The sequence below is a fragment of the Sciurus carolinensis genome, chromosome 11 (genome assembly GCF_902686445.1).
Source record: "Sciurus carolinensis chromosome 11, mSciCar1.2, whole genome shotgun sequence".
Lineage (NCBI taxonomy): Eukaryota > Metazoa > Chordata > Mammalia > Rodentia > Sciuridae > Sciurus > Sciurus carolinensis.
Genome location: NC_062223.1, coordinates 128164503 through 128185100, shown reverse-complemented (window position 1 = coordinate 128185100; position 20598 = coordinate 128164503). Strand labels below are relative to the sequence as shown.

The following is a 20598-nucleotide window of genomic DNA, read 5'->3' as shown; positions in this document are numbered from 1 at the left end:
TTGTCCTTTTTATCTAGTAGAGGAGAATCTGTGAAAGGAAAGGCAAAGCTTTAGCCAACGGTGACATAATTAGAGGAACAGAATAATTAGAAAGAAACTACAGCTTCCACTTCTTTCCACCCACTGTATAGGTAAAATTGAGTATTTCTGGAAGTCGGCGACTGGGTTCCAATTTAGGGCCTCCATTATGCACTCCCCCGCAAACGCAGGTTTATTTGGGCTTGCATTTTGGGGTTCCATGTAGGATTGGTTCTGATCAAGCCCAGTAAAGCAAGATTTCTGTTTACCGAAGCTGTCCCTGTCAATTACCATTCCACGGGTGGGTTTTGAAAAGCTAAAGGCTCCGTTTTAGAAACAGCCTTGGTTCCTGACTCACTATCCGGCTGGAGTCCAATATTCAGAAAACCCTCTGAGGACACCAGTTCATGAAACTCCTGGGTCTGCCCACAGGCTCGCCCCTTCATCCACATGCCTCACGTCCTGTGTGTCAGTCTTTGTGAATGAATGATGTACACGCACTTGGAAAACTATGCTGCTACCAGGAGCGGCTTAGCAGCGGGTGACCAAGTTCTGAAGAATGCGTGGAGAATCAGACCGACTCTCCCCGAAACGGTCGAAGCAGCCCCTGCTTCTGGCCTGCTCAGTCGCTCGGGATCCTTCCTCCCTGGCGGTGGGTTCGGCGGCCTAAGCACTGCGCGCTTAGCGGCTGGCTGGTTGGGCTCAACGCGCCGCCCGCGCTTCCTTTCACTTTGGGTCTCTGGCGGCGATTGGCCGCGGGTGTCCGGCCCGGCCCCGCCCCCTCGCTCGGTGCCCCGCCCCTGGCTCCCTCCCGCGTGGATCGCCTGGGCCGGGGCGGGCGGAGGCCGGGGTTCTGCACTGCAGGAACGCCCTAAAGAGGAGGGGAGAGCGTTGGAGGAAGAGAGGGAGGGAGATCGCGGCTGGAAAGAGTAAGAGCGAGCCGTAGCAGCGCCGGCGAGGGCGGAGAGGAGGGAGCCGGGCTAGTGTCGCGGAGGAGGGAGAGGGCAAGGCGCAGGCGAGACTGGGACCCAGGCGCGCTCACTTCTCCGCAAAGTGCCAACTTCCCGGGAGACAGTGCCGGGCGCGCACCGTCCAGGCGCTGGGGAAAGTCAGCAGGAATTTGAGAGTTTGGGGGAAGAAAGTCGGATTTCCCCCATCCCCTTTCCCCTGTTAAGAATCCCTATTAAAAAGAAAAACAACAACAGTAGCAGCAAACTTGCTATCATCCCGTCTGTCCCCCACTTCTGGCACCATGAAGGCGGCCGTCGATCTCAAACCGACTCTAACCATCATCAAGACAGAAAAAGTCGATCTGGAGCTTTTCCCCTCCCCGGGTGAGTGGTGACTGCCGAGGCCCCCACCCAGCTCCGGGGTCTCCTCCACTTCTGTGCTTCTTCGGTTCTCCCTTCTGAGCTGTGCGTTTCTGCAGGAGCAGGGGATGCTGTTGGCAGCTGGAGAGAGGGAGAAGCGAGGAGGAAGGCTGTTGGTGGCCCAAGACCCTTGATTTGGGTGGTGGTATTTATTTTCACAGCTGCGTTTTTGTGAGTAGTGGGGAAAAAAGCTTACAGAATTTCCAGCGTCTGCATTCTTTTATTTTATTTTATTTTTTATAATTTTCCCATATAAGCGAGGGCCCTCTAGTCTTTATTTCTTATGATTATCGAGGGCTCAGACACCACCTCATAGGACATCGACTCTGTGTCCCTCAGAATGGAAGCTGGTTGAGTACCCTGGGCAGTAAAAGCTGGAAGGGTGTCTAACGGGCTGGCCCTAGAGCCTGAGAGCTATTTTCAAATAATGTCTTGCCTTCCTGAGCTCCCCTGTCACATGTCCCTGTGCTGTCTAGCTCCTGTTTTCTAGGTTGAGGGATAGGAGGCAGGAGGAGAACTGAAAGTATCCTCTTTGGAAAAGTCCGATCCTATTTACACAGGTTACTAACTTTACTCATTTATCTTCTGCCATCAAGTTGTCCTCTGGTACCAAAGATCTTAGAAGAAGAAAAGCATCCCAACACCAGATGAGACTTGTGTCTTTGGTTCATGGTGTTGTCTAATTCTTTGATTTGTAAGGTTTTAAAGAAGACAGGGGTAGAAAAGAAATTTCATTTATGTTTTAGACACAAATTTTGGTGTTGAGCAGATGGAGTCCAACTGTACAGGATTCCTGGAACTAATGCAGTTCGAGAGGGAATATGCTTTCTTTAGGGGAACTGCCAGCTATCCTTAAAGATTAGTGGTCAGAGAGGTGAAAGCTATAGGGAGGAGGTGATATATTCTAGAAAATAATCATAGTATCATGCATCTCTATTGTGCCCGATTATTAATAAGTTTAGTTACTATGGCCTGCCCTTTCTTTGCCTCTGCCATTTGTTGCTTATTTTAACCCTTTCTTAATCTGCCTAAATTTTCAACACAAGCTAAGTTGATGTTTTGTCATTCTGAGATCTTTCAGAAATGTTAATAAAGACATTTAAGTCAGGTTCTTTCCCCATGGGTCTCCTAACTTTCAATCCCAGGATTGCTCTGCACCGGGAAGATCAAACTTCTTGTCATCAGGATGATGGTCAGAGCAATGCTGAGATCTGCTATAGCCATGGAGACATTTCAAACTTAGAGCTACAATTCAGAAATGATCCTTTATAATGGTTGCATTTGGGGGTTCAAGGGAGCCAGAGTAAGTTTGGTTTGTCACAATTGATCCAAACCATATATAGGAGTAGAAAGATAGTTCACAATGTAGACATAAACTCAACTAATAGGTCCTTTCCTTAAAAATGGCTTGTTTATATGTGTTGTTATGTGTGTTTATGGAGAAGAGACAGATTTGGTCATCTGGGAAATGTCATGTAGATATGTCAGTTCACATACCTACAACAGACCTTTAGTGCTGGTAATGAACAAGGCCCCCTGACAACACATGTTTTAGATCACAGTAAACAGCTGAAGCTTTTTTTTTTTTTTTTTTTTTTTGGAATTTAATACTGAATCTTAGAGATTTAAAGTATAAGGTACTATTATTTTAGATAATGATAAATGTGAACCCTGTGCAAGTAACTTGATTTAACTTTCCCATCTGTAAAATGGGGACAGTGAAGCTTATTGCTGTAGTCAACAGTCATTACAATAAGCACCTTTACAATGAATTTCTTGCTCATAAAGGGTTCCAAGCCACAGAGCAGGCTGTGTAAGTCACCTTCAATACAACAAAATTTTAATTGGCCAAAGAAAGCTGGCAGTCTTCTGCCTTTATTATATTAAGGTTTGATTTCTAGCACTTTCTTGGGGAAAATAAAAAGGAAACTTGAAAATATATGTAGAATAACTAAATTTTAGCTTACCTTTTCCTTGGACTTTAATTGCTTATGTGTAAATATTATGCCTGTGTTATAGAGAGGGAAACAGAGGCACAGAAAAGGTAAGTAACTTGTGTAATAATATCCAGAAAGCCAGTGGCTGAAGCAAAATTAGTTCTAGTTTCCAACTTCTCAGTATATATTTTCATGAGTACTATTATAAGTTACCATTGAAAGCTTAGCAAGAAACTTCAATTAAGACCTGAACTTGCAGGTGCATAGATGGAAGAAACTTGACCAGGCTGCCTGCTTTTCAGTGCAAGGACAAGACATTGACTGAATGCAGGTTTGCCTTGCCCATCAGACCATATAGGACATGTGTTTAAAATTTAACTGTTCACAGCGTGACTTTGTGTCCACAGCTGTGACTTAAATATTTGTCAGAATGATTTTCTTTGAGTTGCTTAATTTCTTATGTGTGGGGACAACTAGTGGATCTTATCTGGCTTCAGTGATTAAGCCAAAATTTCCTTTCTGCCCATTCCCAAATTTATGAGAGCCAAATATTAGCAATAGGGAGGTGGGGTGTCCAAACAGGAGTCAAAAGGCCTGGAGTATTTACCTGCCTTTGTGGTTAGAAACTGGCAAGAACATTTATTCACTTGTATTCTATATCGAAACCTCACAGGATTTTGACAATGTGAAATATCCAATTAACATATACTTTGAAATAACATTGACTCTGAGTATCCCTCATGAGTATAAAGTGGGATATACTGTTGAATTGCACCATTCTCAGATTTTAGATAGGAAAAAACCAAACACAACCATTGAGTTGTTCCTGATTCTTTTCTGGATGTGTAGTTCACCAAGACGGGGTTGAGGCCACCAAGGCTGGGTGCCAAAGCAAACACATTCCCAAGTCATTTCATTTTTCCTCTCCTTCCCCATTCCACTCCACCTTCTTGGTGAGGTGAGCCTAGTTCCAGATAAGAGTTCTAATTCTGGATGTTTACCCATTTATAGGAATGAAAGGACCAGCCCTGATGTGCTTTCTACACAGGGAAGAGAGTGTCTATGGGTGTGTGTGTGGGGACTTTTATTGTTCTGAGAGATAGGAAGAAGCTTCATCCTTTGCCAGCATGGACAGTCTTTGCATCTTCATCAGTGTAGACAGAAAAGCAGAACTACTGGGCTATTAGGATTACTTGCGCACTTCGCTTCCAGGTCCCCACTGACCGCACTCCATTAATGACTAAAAAGCCTGGTAGTTCAGAGCAGGGACTCTGGAGCCAGCCTGTCTGGGTGTGAATCCCAGCTCATCCACTTAGGGGCTGTGTGACTTTGGGTAATTACTTAATCTCTCTGTGCTTCACTCCTGCATGTGTTTAATAATCATTTTACTTCATAGGGTTGGCAGGATTAAAACTATGAATATATGCAAAATCTTAGCAGTGTCTGACCTGTAATAGATTCTATTTAACAGTTAACTGGAAAGCCAATTTATAAAAAGTGACCTCTACCAGTGTAGGATTTTCAGAGGCCCTTGAAATTTTTGTGAGGCAGTAGGGTAGCTGCATTATATCTCTCTTTCAATATATTAGTATTTGAGAGGGAAAGAGGGTAAAGTTAAAGAAGACTACTTAGCTGAGATCTCATGCCAATGAAGCTTCTGTGTTCCAGAGAGCAAACATGGTGAGCAGGTAACTTCCAGAGTGTCTCTAGGCCCAGCTATCACAGTTAGTGGTCCAGGGGCTGGTCAGTTACTTAGGGAGATGGAGGTGTCAGTGTTGCCTCAAAGCAGGAAGTTCACCAAGTCTGGGGTCAAGGGGGACAGGATTGGTAGAAGAGTGGAGTTTTTCCATTATACAGGGTTGAGAAATGCAGCATGTCCAGCTATTATAAAAAACATCTCACATTTTATTTATTTATTTGGTTGGCAGAACTTGCATTCCTGGCATTTTTGGTTGGTTTGTGTTGCTGTTTTTTTTTTTTTTTTTTTTGTCTGTGTAACATTTTTTTTCCCCTTAAAGAGGCCAGACCACCATGTAGGAACATTGACTCCCTCCAGGAAACAAAGCAACCTATGGTCAACTTCCCAAAGCCCAGCTTGCTCTGGGCTCCATCAACATCCCTGCAAAGTCTCTGCAAAATGGAGAGCTGGTTGGTGTAGGTCAAGATTTTCTAGGAAAGAGAATCTCCCAGTTCCAAAGAGTATGGAAGATAACTCTCCAGTGGCAACAGAGAGAGTTTAATTATAGCCATCTCTCTGTTTGCAGAATAAATAACGCATGGCTATGGTACCATTTCACGAGCTTGCCTTGAAGGTGAATTCTTGCCTTCCCAGAGTCACTTCTAAGCTTCACATTTACTTTGGGATGGGGGAGATACTATTCTCTCCATTTTTTTCAGATGAAGAAAATGATATTCAGAGAGGTGCATACTTTGTATAATGCCACATTTCGAAACTTATAAACTGATGGGATGTTGTAGGCATTTTGTACCTAAAATAAAAAAGCCACATTATTCTCAGGAACTCTGGAACTTAAAACATGGGTGTTATGAGAAGGCAGTGCAAATTGGTGCTTTGGGGGTTCAGATGGTTTGGGGTTTCAGGGAGTACAAGGGTTTCCCTGCTATCTCTGCAGTCAGGTGGCTTCATTATCACCTGAGTGCTCCAGACTACTTGGGGAAAGGGTGTCCCCACACCTGGCCACCCAGATGTGTTACTTTAAGAAGATAATTAAAGGTTCCAGCAAAACTGACCTCATATGGTTGAGAGGAGAACTAGGGTTCTTGTGTTTTCAATGTCTTCCAGATGTCCTTGGCTGACTTGCAGGTGGGAAGGTAGTAATGTTCATTTCCAAGATTGATCCTTCCCTGAGCCTCCAGATTCTGCCCATTTTTCCTCCTCTATGGGCCATTCTGCTTTGCTTTGCTTTGTTCACAATCTAGATGATAAAAGATGTCGATCAGCACCCAGGTTCATTTTCTTAAGACAGTTGAAGTTTAATTTCCCTGCTTAGAAAGAGGCAGTAGGAGTTACATTGGAGGTCCATGCAGCAAATAGATTTTATTTTTTCCCATAAGATCATTTTTTTAAAAAAGTCCATTTTGTGTGTCAATGCATGTTGTTTGGAGTTATAAAGGTCTAAGGAAGGAAGGGGAACCCCAGAATTCTTCTACATGCAGACCTGCTAGCCATCCACAAGTGCATGGCTAATGGAGAACCAAATTCCTTGGGTCCTTATCTATAGCTAAGCTATTGGTTCTTCTATCACCACATTATGGGTGGGGGGCGGGGAGGTGTTTTCCCAAATACTTAGCATCCTTGGGTCCACGTGGTCAACACAAAGGAATTTGTATATGAACAACAGTCCCCATGTTTTAGATAGCAGCTACATAGTGACACTTTGGTCCCATTTCTCTGCTCAGATGGAATCCCTAATAGGATTTGCCTGAGTTTGCAGTAATTCAGGGCTGTGAATGTCAAGTCCTTTAAAATCTGTCATATTTTACCTGTTATGTGTCTTTAGCAACTTTTTCTCAGTTGGGTTAAAAACATCTTTTTTCAAAACTTCAGTGGATGTTTTCCAGATTTCATCAATAGGCTATTTCCAATTGACTGCTTTTCTGAAGCCCTTTCTGTGTTACCTGTATCTTTTAATTGTATAGTTTATTTAATCTCTATGCAGAAAGATATTGGTATGTAGTGTAGGTTGTGGTAGGTCTGATTTCATTGGCAAAGAGCCATGCTTACAGATACACTCAAAATATTGCTGTGCAAGCCATAAATATTTATTATTTGTCCAACATTGTCAGATTTTCCAGGTTCTTCCCAGTTGATTACAGCTAGGGTTCCAGTCGGACACTTGACACTCCAAATGTGGCTTCTTACTGCCTTTATATGACTTTTTTTTTTCAGTTGTGATTTTGTGTAACATTCAGTTCTATGTCGGAGAGTTGTAAAATAATCTACCTAGAGAGTACTATTAGACCCAAGTAGAATTGGGGATTTTGGGGTTGTTGGATTTCAGATCCTGATGGCATATAGATAGGGGGATCGTACAATTTATCATCCAAACTAGAACATTCTTGAGAGTATAAAGGAGCACTCTTTATAATACTAGAATGATAAGACTGAGCTAGGACTCTTGTAGAAGACATGGATCACTCATTTAGACACTAAATTTGGATCATACTACTCTTTAGAATGTCTTCACTCAGTTGCTAATCTGAGGGTTTAAACCATGCAAAGTAAGTAAACAAGACGAGATTAAGAATTTGAAACAATTTAAATTCAATGTGGTTTCCCCCAACCATGAGCTATATTTTTACATTTGTTTTTGACACATAATGTAATATTTCTCAGCGCCTGAGAAACAAGTCAAAATCAACCTCAAACAAATTCACATCAAACATTTGAAACCTTTCGATAGCTTCAGGTAGCTGTGATAGCTGTTAATTTTTGCTTTGCAAGGTTCTGCAGAGGAACTGTAAACTTTACATGTTGTGTGTGTGTATGTGTGTGTGTGAGAGAGAGAGAGAGAGAGAGAGAGAGAGAGAGAGAGAGATTATGATCTTTTGAGTTGGGGGAAATGTCATTCCATAAGTGAAGACAATTAAAATTTTTGTTTTGTTTCAATGTTTATCCAAGATGAGAAGTTTTACTGCTGAGATAAAAGGGGGCAAAAAGGGCTGGGGAGATAGCTCAGCTGGTAGAGTGCTTGCCTTGCAAGCACAAGGCCCTGAGTTCAACCCCTAGCATTGCCAAAAGGAAAAAAAAGGGGGGGGGGGGGCAAGGAAAGTTTTTTTTTTTTTTTTTTTTTTTTTTACTTACTACTAAAGTGGATGACAACAAAAACAAAAGTAAACAAGTCCTTGGTTCATCAGAAAGGGTGGAGGGGACTGGTGGGTTCAGTTGCAACATCTTTTTTTGGCGCTACAAAAAGAAAAGAAGAAGGAAGAAGGAGGGTAGGGCAAGAGTAAGAAACTGGGAGAAAGAACTAATGAAAGAATGAACGAACAAGAGGAAATAATTTTAAAAGGAATGTAAAGAGTTAAGCAATGTTTCCTAGCCTTTTGGAGAAGTCCCCATCTGGACCAAGGGTTGCACTTGACTGGGAATCCCAGCCTCAGGTGGCACAGTGGGCAGTCTTGGGTCTGTTGTTTTTGCTCTTTGGGTGTTTCTGAATACTTTAAAATCAGAGTGTATGACTCATCAGGGTGACTTGAGGGATGTTCTCTGTGGGTTCCAGGGGCTTCCATGGCTATTAGTGCAGGGGGACCAGGGTTTGAACTGATGAAAATATGCATGGATCAATGGTTATTTGTAGTTTCTGTGCCTGTTGGGCCCTCTCTTTCATCAGTTCTGGAGTAGGTCAGTTTCGTGGACCAGCATCAGGCAGAGAATGGCATTTCTGAAGCATTTGAAGGAGGTGAAAGAACAGGGGAAGGGCAATCTTCAACATAGAAAAGAACATGAGAAGGCTTCAAGTTTGGAATGAAAGAAAGGCTTACATAGACCAGAAGGAAAAGTCTTGGTTGTAGTAAAGGAAGAGGGAAGAAGGTATAAGGCCAGGACCACTTAAGTAGCAACATGTGGAATCTCAGGATGATTTTTGCCTTTGAAAGTGGGGAGATTTTTAAGGACAGAGCAGTGTTATTGAATAAGCTTATGAGAGAGGTGATTTTTTTTTTTGCATTACTTTTCCTCCCACTCATACTGTTAGTTGTTAAAACCTCTATCTCAGTTTATCAGAAAAGCGTTAAACCTCAGAGAACATGACAGAATCAAGCAGGTACATATTGTCAAGGTACAAATGGAAAATAATCTAGGTCAGGCAAGGGTATCTATTAAACTGCGTGTTTGTAGATATATAGTTTTTGAATTCTTTAGGAACTCCCACTGTGTGATAGGCATTATACCTGTTCAGTTTTAATTAATGTTGTTTTTTGTACAATTATAGTTTTGTACAAGAGTAACTCATTGTTATTCACATTCAAATAAAAATGTGTCCTTGAGTAGTTTTAAAATACCTTTTTGGGAATTCATCACGGAATTTTCAGTGGAAAAAATTTCATGTGATATACTTTTATACTCTAATATTTATACATTTTTCCTATTTGCTATTTCCTGCCTAACATTTTAGTTAATTCTATACACTATGCATATGTTGTTTTGCATCATTGAGAGGGAATCACACATGATAATAGTAGAAAGTAAATATTGTGTATGAAATGAATGGAGGGTCCACTAGGGGGGCCCAGCACCAGCTGGAGGGTCAGGGGGCTTCGATTCTGGCTATGACTTTGCAAATCATCTGTCTGATCTTGGACAAACCATTTCATTTATTTTTTTCTGGCACTCATTTCTTTGTTAGTCAAATAAATTAATGAGAGAAGATGACTTGTAAGGTGTCTCCTAACACTGTTACTTTAGGTAATATTTAAAATAATTGAAGCTTGCAAAGAGTACTGACTGCCATTCAAGAAGTGGGCAGTTTGCTAAATTCTGTTAATACAACTCAGGTCATTGGGGGAGCTGGGGGTGCTTCTGTGAAGGGCAACTTCTGAAGAGAGAGGTTTTAGGAATTGATGCAGGTCTTGCCCACTGTTGGGGAAACCGAGGCACACTGTCTCAGGTGACACTGGATCAAGTGTCACACCTTCCTTTTGGTCTTGCAACATGTAACAGCTTCATTTCTCTGTAAGGCTTTGCTACTGTGGCAGTGGAAGGAAGCTCTAGCGTGGGGTCCAAGCTGGAGGAAGGAGATGTGTGTTAGGGGTCCTGTAGGTGAAGGGGACTCTGTTTGTGCCATCAGACCTGAGCACGTGGTCTGAGTAATGAGCTTATTTCATCTAAGCTGCCCCTTCTTGTTGCTCTGCTCTGTTGAGAAACAGTCCCCTCCTGCATCAGGAATGCGTGCTGCTGTGAGCCACCTCAGCACCTCTTCCTGACAAACCCAGTGAGTCAAGGCCCTGCTGCCTGTTTGCAGAGGGAAAGGCCCAGGCCTGCTTGCTGGGCTGTTCACAGGATGGTGCCTGGGCAGTAACCAGCTGACCCTTGAGCAGCACAGGCTACAAGGTAGAGTCGGGGACAGACAAGATAGCACCTGCTTTGGCTCCCCAGCCTTCCAGGAAGCTACAACTAACTGTGTGTTGGGTGTGGTCAGCATAGTCTGCCTTGCTTTTCAAAAGCCGCTCTTGTCGTAGTGGAAGTATCTTTTCCCTGCACATCATTGCTATCTGAAATCTCACTTTATTTAGTTATTTCCACATTTTGAGCAGGATCTGTCACAGTTACCCTTTTCTTCGAGAAGCAAGGACCTAAATTCAACAAGCCAATGTTTTTGGGAAAAAACAAGGAAAATGACTGTCGACCCCAGGGTAGAGTTTTATTTACTGGTGTGCATTTCCACTCACCTTTTCTTTTCATGTTGCGTTTTATTTTCTATTAGATATTGGATACTAACTTTGTGCCAAGAACCTCCTTATTTTACTCTAACACATGATATAAAGCATAATTCCATTTTACAGATGAAGAAACAGGTTAAACAATTTGCCCAAGGTCACTAAGCTGTGGAGTGGAGTTTAGATTCAAACCCAGCTGTAGCCAATTCTAAAATTGGGCATCTGCTCTCTTAAGAATTCTCGGAGGGCTGGGGAGATAGCTCAGCTGGTAGAGTGCTTGCCTTGAAAGCACATAGGCCCTGAGTTCAATCCCCAGTACTGCCAAAAAAAAAAAAAAAAAAAAAAATTCTTGGAAATATTTGGATGTTTGTTGAATCGGGGTGAAATACTAAGATCTGCTATACATATTGTTTACCAGTTTATCTTAATACTTGGTTATAATCTAGTAGGTAGTGTTTGACATGCGCCTTTACTACATTTGAGCCCATAGTAATCCATCAAGGTACCAAAATTTTACAAATAAGGGAGGTGCAGAGCAGGGAGGCCAAGTTGCTTCCCCAAGGTTGCATGGCAATGAAGTGGCAAAGTTAGATGTGAAGCCAGAATTCACCAAGTGCCCTCACATTTGCATCCAGACACACCCATTTCCAATATATTTTTGTTTTAATTAATAGTAAGTGCATTCACTTAAACTTTAATACTAACAAACAGTAGTTTAAAGTCAAAGTGTCAACAAGACATTCTCTTCCCTTTTGCAGGTGGTAGGTTTCCTCTGCATACTTTATATGTACTTAAGGAGTCCCATGCAGTTGGTTGACTATTGAGCTATGAAGCAGGTTGCATGAACCCCAGTCACATAGGATCTAGAGAGGTTGCACCAATATCCATGATAGGATGGCAAGATAGTTCCTTCTCAAGAAGGAAAAGGAGGATGGGTGTGGTGGCACACACTTGTAACCTCAGTGACTCCAGAGGCTAAGGCAGGGAGAACTGCAAGTTTGAGGCCGGCTTGGTAACTTAGCAAGACCCTGTCTCAAAATAAAAAGGGCTGACGATGAAACTCAGTGGTAGAACACCTTTGAGTCCAAACCCTAGCACCACACACACACACACACCCAACAAGAAAAAGAAATGTGAACACATTTTTTTTTTAAATTTAAAAAGATTTGGAAAAAACATACACACACACACACACACACCTACTTCAACAACACATTTTATTAGGGAGATAATCTGATACAACTAAAATAATATAATCTGATACAACGTATAAATATACACACATACACACAAACACTTATATGTGTGTATATGTATTTATACACCCAGAGTTTAGCAAAGTTGTATTGGATTATCTCCTTAACACAATGTGTTGTTCTTACATTCCTAGCAATAAAAGTAAGCTTCCCTCCCACCCCTATCTAGTTTTGGTCATGCTAGAAACCAGAGCATTCCAGAGCCAAATGACAGGTTGTTAGCCCAGGAAGTATTCCTTTGGCATGTTGCTATTTCCTTACAAGTGGGTGTAAATCCTAGGTAACCAGTGGTGTCCTTGGGTGCCTCTGGATTATTGGGGAGGAGAAGGTGGCCATGGGAAGTAGGGGGTGGGACATCTGATTGTAGCAAAAATACAGAGAAGAGTTTTAATTTTGGCATTTTTAAAAAATCTGGGACTTTCTTAATGCTTGCCAGGAAAATTTTAGCACTTGTAAAGTAAATCCTAGAGTGACCACAGTGTATGTCTCCTTAAACTAGAGTTCAGGCTCCTGGCTTAATACTCTCCATTTGGAACAGCTTTGGGTCAGGCCTAGGGGTCCTTGATCTTGCTGTTGCCAGGTTGAACATTTTCTGTGCTATTGACTGAGTGGGTCTGCATGGGTGGTCATCCCATGTCCTTCTGTTGTCTGGAGAAAGAATCAGAATACCTGAATCTGTTTTCACTCTGAGACCCCAGATGATAATCACATCTCTGCACTATCTCTGTATGTTTTCTTATTGAAGGAGTTTGCTTCCAGTGAGTGAGTTGCCTTTCTTTGGGAGAGAGTGGGAGAGATAATGAGTTCACATTTCAAAAGTGCTCTGGAATCATTGGTGATACAAAGAATATTATTAAATTAGTGGGAGATAGGATACAAAGTGGTGTTGCTGAATACATAAGAACTCCCCATGGGTGAATCATGCACATGTGTACAGGAAATGCATTCTTGATTTCACATAGATCAAGAGTTCAATCTTACACCTTCCCTGTCTCCTAATGGAAATCAAATGTTCTTCAAAACTGCTGGGTGCTTTTTCTTAGTCTCTATATGTAGCTGTGTTGCAGGTACAAGGAGTAAAAGAAGTGAAGCTAATATTTACAGAGCACCTACTATGTGCTAAGTGCTTTATAGAAATAATTACTTTCTTTAAATAATTCTACAATGTTAGTGTTTTAATCCTCATTTTTGTAGGTAAAAATTGATTTCAGAATGGTTCAGATAATTTGCCCAGGGTCATACACTTTCAAAGTTAAAATATGAACTTAAATCTTTCCTGATTGTAATGGCCTGCCTACTTAGAACCTATTCTGAGAGAAAACTTGACAACATTCTTTTAAGAGGCCTTGGTTCTGTGCAGTATGTTCTCTTTCAGACTCCTCATTTTTTATCAGGGTGAGGAAGAAAAGATTCAGTTTATCTATAAATATTTACCATAGAGATGTGTAGTAGAGGGAAAGGAGAAAAAAAAGAAAAACATAGTTCATGTATTTTCCATGGTACATCTGAAAATGCACCATGGACAAATGAAAGAAGATAGACAAATGAAAGGTGGCTTACTAAATTTAATAAACTTGGGGGTTCTTTGCCCTCCCCCCCATTTCCAGACTGGGACATCGAGGAATGAAGAGAGGGCTCCACCCATGCTTGAGAATTTTCCAGGGAGGGGACATTTGGAGACACAAGTCTAGGCCTCGAGGCCACTTGATGCAGCAGGAATGTTTGTAGAAAAATAAACACACACATGGAATGAATCAACATCTACGTGGTGGACCTAGGGTTCCTCTGATTCAACTGGAGATTTTTTTTTTTTTTTTTTTTTTAATAAAGCACCTATTTCTGGATTTAAGTAGGTTTCTCTTAGGGGATCTTTGTGGTTTTTCTATCTTCTGTGATGGGTGGGTCCATGGAAAAACTTCGAAATTTCATGCTGGATACAGAGTCTCCAAAGGATTTGGGTACTGGGTAGACAGTGACTTAGTTTTTAATGAGATGGGACCCTGACAACTTGCCCTGGACTCACAGGACTTTGCCCAGCATATTCTGCCTGCTGGCATGGTGCAGGCAGTGAGCAGTGAACAAAGATAAAGCAAATCTCCAGTTGCCCTTAGCTGCCTTGCTTTGTAAGAAAATAGTATTTTCAGTGCTTTTATAGGCTAACCAATTCCAGGGAGGTAATATTTGAATTTCCAAAAATTGGTACAAGATACACACAAGGCTCCTCCTACACAAGCTAGTCACAGTATTTGTTAATCTTCCCCAAATTCCTGTTCCGACAGAGTCTAAGTGTAATTTGTCTCATTTAGTAATTGGTACTTGATTCTTGTTTTAATTACTCAGGTAGGCTTATTTATGCCACAGATTTCTTAACATAATCTTACGATATAGAGAAATTCACATTTTCCCATTTGGTAGAGAAGATCTCCAAGTCAAAGGGAAAAGATTTAAACGTGTTTTTTTTTTTTTTTTATAGTAAATGATCTTCATTTCTGAATCACATCACCTTATTTTATGATGCGGGTTATAGTAATATTCCTCACTTGAGGCAGATAAGACAGCCCTGGGTTTGAATTCAGACTTACTGCTTACTAATTTGTCCTCAAAATTATTTAACTTCCCTAAGCTTTGCTTTTCTGATCCTTAAATGGAGATAATAATAAAGAGCTTTCAGGACTTTTTCAAGGATTAGAGATAATTCCTGTAAAATCCTTTTTCACTGCCACAGGGTCTCAACCAACAGTATTATCATTATCTCGTAGGCCACCAAATTCTGTACAAATGTTCATTGCTGCTGACGCTGTTATTACTTCAGCGGTTGTTAAAACTGTGGTTACCGTTAACCTGGTTACAGAAAATTTTCCACTTGACACCCCCATAACCAAGTGGGCCAGAACAGTCCCTGTGGCCAGTTACATTATTTTCCAATCCCTCTCACGCGTACTTACCATGCCTGAGTTCGGACTTGGGTCAGTTTCCAACTCTGAAGTGTTATTTTCAGGCTTTACCCTGGCCTCTTCAATGCGGTGGCTTCTTAGAATGGTTATCAGGACCCTGAATTATTTTCATTGATGAAGTACTCCTCTTTGTCTTGGCATCCTTTCTTTCCTGAGAGGTATCCTGAGCATGGAAGGTTTAAGAGGGAAAACCATAGACTGCTGACACAGAAAGGGGCTTACCCTTGTCCCAGGTGTCACTTCCTAAACCTGACTGCCCTCCTCAAAGGGACAGTGAAGGTCCAGGTCAATAAATTCATTTGGCAACCTCCATAAGATACAAAAATATGGGAAAAAGCCCATTGTCTTTTCTTGCCCGGTCTCTGGCCTGTCCCCTACGTGTGTGTTAGACTATCCCCACTCTAGCCGACTTCCTAAAGTGCCGTGCAACTAAAGAAATCTGTAGTAACCGTGTACTTCTGGGGTTTGCCAGTTGCTGATTGCAGTGGTTGATTTACAGCCAGAATCTGGCACCTAGAAAAGGGGATCGTGTGTCTTTAAACAGCTGTGCGCCAGTGTGTGTAAATGTGCTTGCTAATCCAGTGACTAATTCAGTATATTATAAAGAAGCAATGAGCCAGCTGCCAAGGCAGGGCTGGATCCCAACTGGAGTGGTGTGTGAGGCTCAGAGAATTATTTCTTGAATTCTGACACACACACACACACACACACACACACACACACACACTTCCCTGAATTTCATCTTGTCGGTTCCCTGAACCAGAGTCAGCACTTGCCTTTTCTGGTTCCTGCCCCTCCTGCTCCTTTTCCCTCCTCCTCCCTGTGTTTACTCATCTGAGGGTGGGGCCCTGCTCAATCTTAGTCAGGGCCAGGGAACCAATCAGAGCTGCTTCAGGGCATTCCAGGGGACCGAACTCACAGATCCCTCTCGGAAAAGAATTTCCCAAAAAGATCCCTTGCCGTCACAGTGTTGTGACTACGCCTTCTTCAGTTCCCGTCCAGGGATCTTGTGCCTATGTTTGTTTGCTTGAGGTTCACCTTCTATCTGCCCCCGCCTCTGTCACCTCACTGGGGTTGGGAGAGAAACCTCCAGCCAGGGAGCAAGAACCAGAGTCTAATGAATACTTCTTTCCTCAGTGAGCCTTGTAAAAATGCAAACGTTGCTTTGGAGGAGGGCTTGGGCGGCCTTTGCTGGAATCATCTTTGGGCAAGGGTTTTTGTTTGTCTCTTGGAGTCCTCGGTCTTTCCTCTGAGTTCTCAGCATAAGTGGTCCCAGAAGCTGCAGACACCAGGTGTCTGCCTCTGGAAGTGGACCTTGCCCAACTGCTCCGAATGTCACAGTGAGCATAGCCTAGCTAACATGTTAAGCATTACCATGTGTCAGAGGTGGGTGTGGGTCGCTCATCCTCTCTGTCTTCCCCTCTCCGTAATGCCATCCATCTATTGTTGGCACTGTCCTTGTCACTGTATCTCCCCTCCCCATCAGCAGGCTCTTTCCTGGCCCCTCCTTCAGTGCTTCTGAAACCCAGCGCCTGCCTCAATCTCCATTGCAAAACTTCTCACATTAGCCATCATTGTAGTATTTCTCTCTGGTTGTGAGCACATAGCTATTGTTTGAGCAATAAGGTGCCATTTGTTTTGTTCACTAGAAGGGAAACTCCAAATGAGTGTCCCTGACTCTCAGTTACCAAGCAGATTCTGTTGCATTACATGGTGGGTCAGTAGTAGATCCTTCTCTTTTAAAATTTATTGTTATTTAAATTGAGATAAAATTCACAGGACAAAAATACATCATTTTAAAGTACAGGGTTCAGTGGGTTTTAGTACATTCAGAGTTGTTCACAGTCGTTGCCCACATCTAATTTTGGTATCTTTTAATCACCCCCAAAGTAGCCCCATGCCCACTCTCAGTCCATAGTTCTTTGTGAATTAAAGAACTGCTGTCTATCAGGGAATGAGGAAGTGGGCCCCTGTTGCCAATGAGAGCTTGGAACACACACCTGGGTGAGCTCTGCATCTCCCCATCTCCAAGGACCTTTTCAGTTCCTTCTCCCTCCTCACTCAAGCTCAGGCTGCATTGAGATTGCTCTCTTGGTTGGACTCCATGGTGGAATGAGCCAGTGTACGTCTGGGCTGGGTGGAGATAATGAGCGCTTTCACCAGCTGCATGCAGACAGTTCAGTCCGGGGAGCTTGGGCTGTGGTGGCTGCAATTTCCTAATGGCTTCCTGATGAGGCAGAGCCATTTATTAGCAGCGGATGAGGGCTTTGCATCCTGGTCTCTCCCTTTCCCACCTGACCCAGGCAGATGGAGAGTGGCTTGGGCTGCCTGCCCCTTGCATTGATCCCTTTTCCTCTACTCTCCACCTATTGGTCTGTCTTGTCCATTGATCTGGAGATTGGGTTTGCCTGGCGACCCTGTCAGCCTCTCTTGGGTTTGCTGCTGGAAGAAGCATCCAGGCTGTCTGCTCTGGGCCTGTGTGGGCGAGACTTTGGGGCAGCAGTGGGATTGCCAGAATGCTGTAGTCTGTATGTTTGGGGCCATTAGGAGAGACCCATTGTGAAAAGAAGAGGGAGAAACCTGTGTGGGCTACAATAGGTCAAAGCTAGGTGTGTCCTTCCTTGAAGCTTTAGGTCTCTGCTACCTATATACAATTTGCATTTAGAATTGGAACTGCTTATATTGCTTCAGGCCTTCATGCTTTTGGGGGGGTTAGACAGTTTCATTATAGACACAGAGGTTCAATTCATAGACCTTTGCCCTTGATTTTATGCCTTGGCTTTGTCACTGGGGTTTGTTGTATCCCTTTTTGGTTACCCTGTTTGGAACACCAGCGGGGCTGGAATGGCAGTGTTAGCTATCAAATGACACCATGACTTATTGTTCTTCTTTTAGTGAGTTTTAGATAAAGGTCCCTGAAATTAACTGCTTATCTTTGCTTTTTCTGGATAGACAGGGATAGTACCTTCACATTTCAGAACTGGTGTCCATAATGGTATTGTGCAATTAAAGTTGGGTTTCATAGATTTCTTGTTTTATGATTCCTTATATACGGCAGGAATCTGCTCGAAGGAAAGTCTTCAACAGTAGAGTGTGACCATTGTTACTCAAAACTTATAACCAGCAGTGGAAGCAGATAGCGTCATGGGTCCATTGAATCCTTTAATATTTGTTGGATCTTTAGATAATTTGTCTCTCTGTGGGTCTTAAGAAATGGACAGGAATATTGTTTATCAAGAACGATGAACCAGGGTGCTTGTTATGCAGACCTGGAGGACACTTTCCCTCCCAATTCATGGCAGTAAGTAAACAGCAGTGGTGTAGAAGGGGGGGAGGGAACAAAGAAAAAAAAAATGACAGGGAGTCACAAGGTCTAGAATTAGTAACTATGTGACCTAAGGCTATTGGTGTCAACTCTGAGCTTCATTACCCCATCTGTAAAAGAAAATGTTTTAAGTAGATGACGTCTAAGGTTCCTTCTCATTCTGAGTTCCAGGAATAGCGTAGGACCCCTGACCAACGATAGACCTCAGCTCCTCCTTCTTTCCAGCAGCTTCCTTTTCATTCATCTTATAATTGTGTCTGGTTGCCAGGAGGGAGAACCTCCCTCTGAGGAGTTGTTAAAGTTTTACAACAAATTCTGTACATTCTTCTTTTCTGCTTTTTTGGCTACAGATATGGGTTTATGCAGCACATATCCAGAGTGAGGAGGACAGAGGAGCAGAGACAAGGAAACGTGTGAACACTGAAGTAGAATACATGGGGTGGTACTTATTGCTCCAAGCTATAAAAAAGGCCAAAGCTGAAGAAAATAGGGGCCAAAATTATAGATTAGGTAGGTCTGCGTAAACCATAGAGTAGCCTCAGATGACAGGGTTAGTGGTGAACCTAATGGTTTGGGGAGAGTAACCCATTCTCCCTCCAAACTTGGTCTCTCTGGGTCCTAAGTACCTCGTTAGTAGCTCTGGAAACTTCAGTTCGGACTCTGAAATTATTACATAAGTGCCTTAAAGTAATAGGATTTCTGGCTCATTAGGGACACACATTTGGGTTTACAAAACTGAGTGGGGCCTGTATTCCATAAATTGTGGAATATGTAAAGCCTGAGACTCTAAGCTCCAGATGTTCTGGTTTGGGGCCATGCCATTGGTTTTTGGTGCGTTTTGTGGTGCACGGGCATTTTTTGAAGACTGTGATAGGTGAAGAGGGGATCTGTGTCCTGCACTTGCCAAACATGCTCTGGGTGGGAATTTTTGCATCTTCTCTGATGTCAGCCTTGCTTCAGGGTAGAAATGTGTCTCTCTTTGCCTTCTCTCCATTCCAACCATGTGGCTCCCATGTGGCTGTCTTACATTACACTAGGATGAGTCAGCAGGGCCCTTGGAAAGAACTGAATATTTAGCCTGTAGGGAGTTAAGGGTGGAGAGAAGTAGAATCAGTGTTGAATGAAATACTGAACCAGGTCATGTGGCTCACGCAGCCACTTGGATCTTTACTGTGTGGTGTATTTTAGGTGGTCAGTGCTTCATCTGAGTTTCAGTCTCTACCATCTGCATAGAATGAAAGATATACTGGAGTGCTTGCTTGCTGTCATCTCATGCATATTATCTCATTTATCTTAGTAGTTCAAGTTTATTAGGGCATCCTCCACATGGTCTGAACCCTGAGATTGACTCATGTACTTGTTTTTTTTTGGTGCTGGGGAATCGAACCCAGGGCCTTGTGCTTACAAGGCAAGCACTCTACTGACTGAGCTATCTCCCCAGCCCCTTGACTCATGTACTTGTGAAGATAATGAAGATAGTGTGGGGTTAGGGAAGGAACCTAGTTCTTTCCATGTAACCAGTGTCAGCTGTTGACCCTAGTGATGTCTAACCCTTACCTGCTCTGTTTTAAGCTTTTAAATTATAGGGCATTAAGTGCTTGCCACTAATTTCCTCTCAATATGGAAACAAGACCTGGCATATTCACCCTGAAATATATCCCCAGCTATTTAAATAAAAAGGTGGAAAATTATCTTATTTAGGACTCCTTTCTACACACTCTAATATTGTTTTCCAGGAACAAGGAAGGAAGTCAGTGACAGAAAGACAGAGGCACTGGTAGAAAGCTGAAGCCACTCTGCAGGGGAATCAGTATTAATTCCTGAATTTCTTGCTTTTGAGAGATTATAGCTTTGCACTTAGAATTCTTATGGCTGTAATGTGAACTGGTCCAGGGGGTGCTGTTGCTGTTTATCATGCTTTAATGCCATGAGCTTTGGTGACACTCAGAAAGAAGGAGGTGACTACTGGCAGGGACTCGGTCCTATGTCTCTTTCTCTGTGCCATTCTCCAGGGCCCAGACTCTGCAGTTTTAGTTTGGTGTCTATTGCAGGCTAATCTGACCACTGATGGCCCTTTTGAGTAAACCTGCAGGAAAATTAAGAATATAAATAACACAGTTGGGAAGGGTTAAAATTGATTATCACTCCAAAGTCATGTTGGAACAAAAGGTGAAATTCCAGAAACTAGAGAAACCATCTACAGGGGCTGAAGATGAGGGAAAGAAGAGATTTCCATTGAGATTCGTTGCAAACATATCTGTGAATGTCAACTCTTGACCTCTTTATTCCGCTCTAGAGAAGTGAGGAGGGAACTTTCCCATGGAAAAACTCTTTTATGGT

The 20598-nt window shown here is 42.6% G+C and overlaps 1 protein-coding gene across 1 annotated transcript in view; it reads left to right on the top strand.

The window, feature by feature from the left end:
• Window positions 1-921: 921 nt before the first annotated feature.
• Window positions 922-20598, top strand: part of Ets1 (ETS proto-oncogene 1, transcription factor) — a 64201-nt gene continuing 44524 nt past the window's right edge. The window contains exon 1 of the mRNA XM_047517089.1: window positions 922-1352. Within this exon, the coding sequence (XP_047373045.1) occupies window positions 1271-1352 (82 nt within the window). The 5' untranslated portion in view covers window positions 922-1270. The remainder of the gene's footprint in view (window positions 1353-20598) is intronic.